The 9,292-nt window shown below is 46.4% G+C and overlaps 1 protein-coding gene across 1 annotated transcript; it reads left to right on the top strand.

Annotated features, from left to right (window-relative positions):
• The first annotated feature begins 1,483 nt into the window (after positions 1–1,483).
• LOC127587163 (uncharacterized) lies at positions 1,484–8,850 on the top strand. Its single transcript, XM_052045357.1, has 5 exons — positions 1,484–1,676; positions 1,769–2,062; positions 4,564–4,678; positions 6,347–6,467; positions 8,101–8,850. Exons 1-5 carry the CDS (start codon positions 1,484–1,486, stop codon positions 8,215–8,217), a joined length of 840 nt encoding a protein of 279 aa, XP_051901317.1. The 3' UTR covers positions 8,218–8,850.
• Positions 8,851–9,292: the final 442 nt, after the last annotated feature.

The raw sequence follows: 9,292 nt of genomic DNA, 5'->3' as shown, positions 1-9,292 counted from the left end.
CTCCACCACCGTTGCCGGCAGCCCATTCCACACACTCACCACTCTCTGAGTAAAAAACTTACCCCTGACATCTCCTCTGTACCTACTCCCCAGCACCTTAAACCTGTGTCCTCTTGTGGCCACCATTTCAGCCCTGGGGAAAAGCCTCTGACTATCCACACGATCAATGCCTCTCATCATCTTATACACCTCTATCAGGTCACCTCTCATCCTCCGTCACTCTAAGGAGAAAAGGCTGAGTTCACTCATCCTGTTCTCATAAGGCATGCTCCCCAATCCAGGCAGCATCCTTGTAAATCTCCTCTGCACCCTTTCTATGGTTTCCACATCCTTCCTGTAGTGAGGTGACCAAAACTGAGCACAGTACTCCAAGTGGGGTCTGACCAGGGTCCTATATAGCTGCAGCATTACCTCTCGGCTCCTAAATTCAATTCCACGATTGATGAAGGACAATACATTATATGCCTTCTTAACCACCGAGTCAACCTGTGCAGCTGCTTTGAGTGTCCTATGGACTCAGACCCCAAGAGTGTAATAGTGCATCAGATTTTCAAAGCTTGGCTTTTGTTTCCAGGTCATCACAACCTCTGATACTCAAATCATCAGCCCGATACATCTCACCAATCACATTTAAACATCTTACATGCAATTAAAAGAGAGAGTCACAATTCTAAAGCACTTTTGACAAGATCAGGATATTATTTTGTGCTTCACAGCCCATGAAGAGTTGTCTCAGTTGTACTGTAGGAAAGCTTGGAGTGTGATGGAATTAGATAAGATATCTTTATGAGTCACATGTACATCGAAACACACAGTGAAATACATCTTTTGCGTAGAGTGGCAGTGTCGCCACGCTTCCGGCGCCAACATAGCACGCCCACAACTTCCTAACCCGTACGTCTCTGGAATGTGGGAGGAAACCGGAGCACCCGGAGGAAACCCACGCAGACACGGGGAGAACATACAAACTCCTTACAGACAGCGGCGGGAATTGATCCCGGGTTGCTGGTGCTGTAAAAGCATTACGCTAACTGCTACACTACCACGCCTGTCTGCACTTGCCTGGATGAATGCGATTCCATCAATTTTCAAGAAACACAACAACATCCAGCACAAAACAGTCCACTCTACTGGCACCCACCCACCACCCTAAACACTCCCCCTCTCCACCATTAGTGGCTGCAATGTGTACAGTCTACAAAGTTACATGCCCTAGCTACTTCAACAGCACCTTCCGAAGGTTGCAAAGAAAGGGGTGCAAGGGAACACCACAACCTGCAGTTTCCCCACCAAACTGCACATCATCTGGCTTGGATTATATTACAGTTACTTTATAGTCACTGGGTCTAAATCCTGGATCTCTCTTCCTAATTGTACTATAGGAGAACTTTTATAATGTGTAAAGCAGAGGTTCAGGAAGACTTGAACGCCGGCCTCAGTCGCTCCGGTTAGTCGGGTTCTCACTCCGGGTTCTCAGGTCTCAATGTCGGGAGCTCCAGCGGGGTCTGGGAGTCAGGTCTCGGCGACGGGGGCTCCATGGGGTCGGCTCTTCACCCTGCGAAAGCTTCCACGTGGACGGGCCCGTCCTAGGCCTCGCTGGTTGTTTCCATCTGGGTCCGTTTCACAGTCGTTCCTGGAGGTCGGAAGATCTCCCTGTTGTACCCTCACTGATCTTCGTAAACATCCTTTCTCTTGTGGGACTGGGATTTCCACTTGAACTGATGCATCTGGTGATATTTATTGAAAAGGATCCCTTTCTCTGTGTTAGATTTCACAGATCAACCCTCGATATTCCCTGCTGAAACGGTTGCAGGAAAGCCTATGAACATAAGCTGCACCTTCAACACCACGTGTAATGGAACGGCACCCAACCTAACCTGGGTCACCCCTACTGATGTACCACCGCCAGTCTCAAGCAGTGTAACTCACTGGGGAGACACTCTGACATACACTTCTGTTCTGACCTTGACCCCAGAGCTCAAACATCACGGGGAGAATATCACCTGCAGAGTCAGGTACCCATCTGTTTCATCGGAGCAGACTCTCACACTGACTGTGCAACGTAAGTATGGCCACTGTTTATGCTTACGTGTAGACAGTATAAACACTGTTTTTATACGAACTGCAATGCATATTTTGCACAGCAAGACCCCACAAGCTGCACTAAATCACCTGTGGTTTAAAGGTTGGCACAACACGGTGGGCCGAAGGGCCTATACTGTGCTGTATTTTTCTATGGTTCCAACATTAAAGAGCACAGCCTTTCAACACAGTGACTACAGCGACTAACTCAACCCAAGATGGCAACTCAACCTCAGATTAATGTCTCAGTTTAAAATAAGAATATTGTCAGTGCTGTGCACCCAGAGTGCTACCTTTCTTACAGGATGCTCCCTCAGTATATAGAAAAATATGGCAGGGACAGGTCCTTTGGCACGTGATATCTGTGCCAAATACGATGCCAAATTAAACTAGATCTCTTCGGCCTGCACATGGTCTCTATCCGTCCATTCCCTGTATATTCATGTGTCTATCTAAAAGTCTCTTAAATGCCACTATTGTAACTGCTACCACCACCCCTGGCAGCGCATTCCAGGCACCCGACACTGTGTAAAAAAACTTGTCCTGCACATCTCCCTTAAACTGTCCCCCTCTCGCCTTAAATGCATGTTCTCGAGTATTTGACCTTTCTACCCTGGGGAAAGGATTCTATTTATCCTATCTATGCCTCTCGTTAATTTTAAATACTTCTGTCAGGTCTCCCCTCACCCTCCGATGCTCTAGAGAAAACACCCAAGCTTGTCCAACCTCTCCTTATAGCTCATGCCCTCTAATCCAGGCAGCATCCTGGTGAACCTCTTCTGTACCTTTGCCAAAGCTTCCACATTCTTCCAGTAATGGGGCAACCAGAATTGCACACGATACTCCAAGTGCGGCCTAACCAAAGTTTTATACAGCTGCAACGTGACTTACTCTTATATTCAATGCCCCAACCAACAAAGGAAAGCACGCCATATACCTTCTTTACCATACTATCTACTTTCAGGGAGCTGTGGATTTGGACACCAAGATCCCTTTGTACATCAATGCTGTTAAGGGTCCTGCCATCAACTGTATACTTTCCCCTTACATTTGACCTTCCAAAATGCAACACCTCACACTTGCTCGGATTAAACTTCATCTGCCATTTCCCTGCCCATATCTGCAACTGATCTACATTCTGCTCTATCCTTTGACAAACCTCTTTAATGTCCACAACCCCATTGATCTTTTTGTCGCCTGCAAACTTACTAACCCACCCATCTACATTTTCACCCAACTCACAAACAACAGAGGTCCCAGCACTGACCCCTGTGGAACACCACTGGTCATGGACCTCCGGCCAAAATAACTTCCTACCACCACTGTCTCCTACAGGTAAGCCGATTCTGAATCTAAACTACCAAGTCACATTGGATTCCATGCATTTTAATCTTCTGGATCAGCCTACTATGAAGGACCTTGTTAAATGCCCTCCTGAATTCCATGAAAACAACATCCACTGCCCTGCCCTCATCAATCACCCTCGTCACTGCCTTAAAAAACTCAATTAAGTTTGTAAGACATAAGATATTTATTAGTCACATGTACATCGAAATCCACAGTGAAATGCACCTTTTGTGTAGAGTGTTCTGGGTGGCAGCCCGCAAGTGTTGCCACGCATCCGGCGCCAACATAGCGCGCCCACAACTTCCTAACCCGTACGTCTTTTGGAATGTGGGAGGAAACCGGACCACCTGGAGGAAACCCACGCAGACATGGGGAGAACGCACGAACCCCTTACAGACAGCGGCCGGAATTGAACCCCGGTTGCTGGCGCTGTAATAGCGTTTGCTAGCCGCTACACTACCGTGACCTGCTATGCACAAAGCCATGCTGACTGTCCCTAGTCAGGCATGCCTTTCCAAATGCATGTAAGCCCTATCCCTAAAATTCCTGTCCAGTAGCTTCCCGACCACTGATGAGAGGCTCACCGGCCTCTCAGTACCCTGGGATATAACCCATGAGGCCCCCAGCATTGGTCCACAGCAGTGCGGTGTTCCTTCAGCACTGCGGTGTTCTCTCAGTACTAGTCATCCAAAAGTGCAGAACTCCATTCACATTCTTGCTCTGACAGTGTCGTCCTTCCTCAGCGTTGCCCCAAAATTAGCTGAATTGGAGTTATTGATGCACCACTGTAGCTGTACTGTGCACTACAGGATGCCATGAAAAGCAATGCTCAGATTTAATTTTGCATTTGTGATGTGTTCAGAAAACTATTGGGTACTTAGGATAATTGTTGGCTCCTTGTGCATTGGGGTACATCTCCTCTCAATGTCCCATGGGATCTTTTACAATCAATCTGAGTGGGTTGGAGGGCACTGGCTTCTTTGCCTGTGTCCTCTCATGTTGGAAGGCCAGCCACAAGCGCACGATCCCGCTGCCCTGTGATCCAAGGGGTGGGTCTTTCTGAGAACAAGCCTGATTTATGGAGCAGAGAACATTGTCACCAATAATTGTCTCTTCAATCTCGCCTTCCTACAGCAGTGGATCAGTCGATACCAGTCATCCCATTGGCTGCTGCAGCAGGGGCCGTATTCCTGATCATCTCATCGGCCGTGATTTGCTTCATTCTCCAGACCCGACAGAGGACCGACAGGTGGGTGTCCCCATCCCCAAGACCACCTCTGGTCCCTGCAACTCTTCTCTCCTCCAGGTCTGGTCTCACCATCATCTCTCAGTTTGCACTGGTCAGCCATTGACCTTCAGATGCCTTGGGTCCCGAACTCTGGAATTCCTTCTCGAATTCTCTCTGTCTGTCTCCTTTAAAATGCTCTGCAAAGACCAAGCTTCTGGGACATTTTAGCAGAGTCATTACAGAAATGGACACAGCCAGATTTCAGGACCATGGATCTAAAGACATGAGCTTGAAGCCCCTCACAGCAGCTGAGGAATTAAATTCAAATCATTAAATAAAACAGGAGCTTACAAAATCTTGTTTCAGTTACAGTAACTCACGATCATTGTCAAAATTTATAGGATTCATTAATATCCGTTAGGGAAGAAAATTTTCAACCTTACCTGGTCTGGGACTGTATGGACTCTAGATCCACTGTGTATTCTGAGTTGCCTCCTCACTTCAGAGACAATAAATGCTGGCACTGCCAGCAACATTCACATCTGGTGAGCATGTAAATTTTAAAATATCTGCCTGTAACATCTCTTTATAGAAACATAGAAAACCTACAACACATACAGGCCCTTCGGCCCGCAAAGTTGTGTCGAACATGTTCCTACCTTAGAAATTACTAGGCTTACCCATAGCCCTCTATTTTTCTCAGCTCCATGTACCTATCCAAAAGTCTCTTGAAAGACCCTATCGTATCCACCTCCACCACTGTTGCCGGCAGCCCATTCCCCGCACTCACCACTCTCTGAGTAAAAAACTTACCCCTGACATCTCCTCTGTACCTACTCCCCAGCACCTTAAACCTGTGTCCTCTTGTGGCAACCATTTCAGCCCTGGGGAAAAGCCTCTGACTATCCACACGATCAATGCCTCTCATCATCTTATACACCTCTATCGGGTCCCCCCTCATCCTCCGTCGCTCCAAGGAGAAAAGGCCGAGTTCACAACCTGTTTTCATAAGGCACGCTCCCCAATCCTTGTAAATCTCCTCTGCACCCTCTCTATGGCTTCCACATCCTTCCAGTAGTGAGGTGACCAGAACTGAGCACAGTACTCCAAGTGGGGTCTGACCAGGGTCCTATATAGCTGCAACATTACCTCTCAGCTCCTAAAGAGTTACCTAAAGTTGCAAAATTTGATAAGAGTCCAGAAAGTTATAACGTGCCCAGACAAAAGATGGGGCATTATTCCCCAAGCTTGCATTGAGCCTCATCGTAACAATGCAGGAGACTAAAAATACAAAGTTCAGAGTGGGATGGTGAACTAAAGTGACAGGCAACTAGAAGTTCAGAGTGTTCTGCAAAGTAATCATCTAGTCTGTATTTGATTTCTCCAATGTAGAGAGGGCCACATTGTAAGCACTGAATGCATGTGGTTCAGAACCAAAGTGCTGTTTTATTTAAGCTCCTGGGGACATTTTACTGCATGAAATGTGTGGCATATGTTGAGGTTGTAGTTGAAACACGAGCCCAGACAACAAAGAATGATTTAGGACATTGAGACTGTGAAAGGAGGTCAGGGTTTGGACTCCCTCCTCTCTCTTTCCTTTATGCTGAAAATCAGACTGGGAATTTCCTCAACAATGACGGACGTTTCTGTAATTGTGTATGGTGATGTTGCCTTTATCTCTACTTTTAGACAACTAAGAGGTGCATTAAGACAGGTGTCAGAGGGAAAATCCGGAACGATGCCAATTAGAGAGCGACTCAAGCAGGAAGAATTTAATAAAATGTACTATGCACGGTCTCGAACAGCAAAGGTAACAACTGGCCCAAGTGATGTCTGTGCCACAATTATTCTTACTCAATGGACAAACAAGCACAAAGTGCTAAAGTTAAAGCAAGACAATCAACCATATGGAACCACTGCACTTTTCCCCTTAAAGGGTCACAATCAACCCCAATACAGAGAGTGAACTGCCCCTTTTTTTTGTATAAAATATTTATTAGTTAAAAGCACTACAAAAGACTACAAATATCAAATGTATACATCTAATACAGAAAGGATCATCTAATCAACTACATAACTTCAGAGATTATTGTAAAATGACACTGTAAAAGCACACATACGTCACTACGCCCGGTACTGTAACACCCAATATTTCATATCAAAATTGTACTGGTATCGTCCACGACACACGCGATCTCTTGAGGAGCCCACCGAGCGCGAAACTCGGCCAGGGTGCCCGCGGAGACTGCGTGCTCCCTCTCCAAAGACACCCGCGCGTGCACGTAAGCACGGAAGACGGGCAGGCAGGCAGACCGGCCAGTACCCTCGGCCGCCCGCTGCAGCGTCCCGTGGATGGCCCGTTTGGCCAATGAACTGCCCCTTCAGCAGTGTGGCGTTCCCTCAGCAATGCAACACCACACAGCTGCAGTGCTAAAGTACAGCTCTGGGAGTGTGTCCCTTGTGTTACGTGCCAGCAACAGTAGAAACACACTGAGTCATGTATAAGTCTTAAAACTATTTCACACCGAGTCATGTATAAGTGTTAAAACTATTTTTGTTAATAACTACTTGTAATAATAAGAAGTAAAAACATTAGCTATCAAACATAATCCCCAAAACTAAACTCGAAGTGCGTGTGTGGCAAATTCCCAAACCCCCAAGTCCAGGAATAGTTCTCAAAGTTCAGTTCAGCAAATCATCAGGTGAAACATGAGCAAAGGCTTTTGCAAAACCACCGTTGACTTAAGAGAGAATGTAGAGAGAAATTACAAGATCCACATGTTCCACGATGGAACCCATACGACACCTCAATCTCCGATGATCTCCACTGCTTTGTTCCGAAGTATCTGCCACCCCGAAAGGCATTCGAGACGTGGCCGCCCACAGAGACACCTGTTTCCCACTACATGTTAAAAACAAAGTGGACTCCACTTGTTTGCTCCAAAAATCCACACGTGGATTGTGGTGACAGACACAGCTATTGTGCTTCATCCGTCAATACAGAGACCGGCAATATCTCTCTCTCTCTCTCTTTCTCTCTCTCCCTTCTCCGACTCACTGACTCACTGAGCAAAACCGTCAGCACGTTGCTATAATCTTGCTGTCTGATGACACCACACACACACACGCACGCACGCACGCACGCACGCACGCACGCGCACACACACACACACACACTACTACTACTCTACTGTCCAGGTGCCTTAAAGGGAGCTTCACCAAATAGCAACCTGGTTCGTAACACCTTTTTTTTATATATCAATACATAGCAAGTGGGCCTTGAGCCCTAAACCTCCTTCCTGAGGGGGTGTTCCCCAGTCATCCCAGCTGTGACCCACGGTCTGAAGTCATGTAATCAAACCCAAACCTGCACAATGATGAACAGCATGTCAGGACTAGAACAAATCAAACTGTCACTCTGCTCATTTCCGTCCTTGTCACAGGAGAAAGCGCCAAAGGATCGAGCAACTACACTGAACCATCATGTGAATCAACGTCAAGGTGCTGCCATTTATGAAAACTGCCAGTTTGATAACAGTCCTATATATGCGAATGTTTAATCAGATCAGAAATGGAAACTGCATGCTCGGGGAATAGCACAAGAATTCCACTTTAAAATTCCACTTTAGCTTCTGAGGAATTCACCCCCAAAAACAGTTTCAAACTCACTGATAGAAAAAACGCCATTATGGAGTGATGAGCTCACTCAGTTTACTTCTGTGTGTCCTGCTTCAGTCCAGTCCCTCAATTGTGGACACAATCTCCTCTCCTCTCCATCATCACTGTTTGTAGGTATCGTTAGATTGTCCAGCAGGAGAGGCATCCACCTTCAGTCCCATGTGTGCGAGGGCTTCATTTTCAATTTGTGAGTCACATTCTGGTCTGTGAATTCTTACACTTTGGTCTTTTCTGAGTCCAGACGCCCGGGAGGAAGAAGGGTTAAAGGGTGATTGGACCAGGTGAGATGGAGATAATTTGCCCGCTGTATTATTGTTCTGCAATTCTCTATTTGTTTCTGTGTCATACTCTGTTTTTTGTTTTAATTAGTCAAATAGTGCTGGGCCCAGCCCGGGACCCATGCTCACCCCTCACGTAATGCCTGTGGCTGCACCAACCGTCTGTGGCTGTGAGGCTCCCAACTTCTAGCCGGCCTTGCTACTGTAGCCATTCCTTGAGGCAGAATGGATGAGTCTCACTGCACCACAGGTGGGAAATAAGGTCCTACCTATGGACCATCGTGATGGCCTTTTGATATTTTTAATTTCTTCAACATTATTAATAAAAATATCTACAGAAAATACAAAACTATATAGCTTTCTTTATATTCATGTCCTCCAGACCATACAGTTATACTGTTGTCAAGTCGATGCATTTGCAGTTTCATTAATTTAATACATTCTATGTACAAGGTACCAATGTCATAGAACCATAGAACCATAGAACAGTACAGCACGATATTGGCCCTTCGGCCCGCAATGTTGTGCCGTCCTTTAAACCTCACTTAAGACTATCTAACCCCTTCCTCCCACATATCCCTCTATTTTAAATTCCTCCATATGCTTATCTGGCAATCTCTTGAATTTGGCCGATGTACCTGCCTCCACCACGCCCCAGGCAGCGCATTCCATGCCCCAA

The sequence above is a fragment of the Pristis pectinata genome, chromosome 39, assembly GCF_009764475.1.
Source record: "Pristis pectinata isolate sPriPec2 chromosome 39, sPriPec2.1.pri, whole genome shotgun sequence".
In the NCBI taxonomy this organism is placed as follows: Eukaryota; Metazoa; Chordata; class Chondrichthyes; order Rhinopristiformes; family Pristidae; genus Pristis; species Pristis pectinata.
The sequence above is the reverse complement of the archived record's forward strand: the minus strand, read 5'-3'. Positions and strand labels throughout refer to the sequence as shown.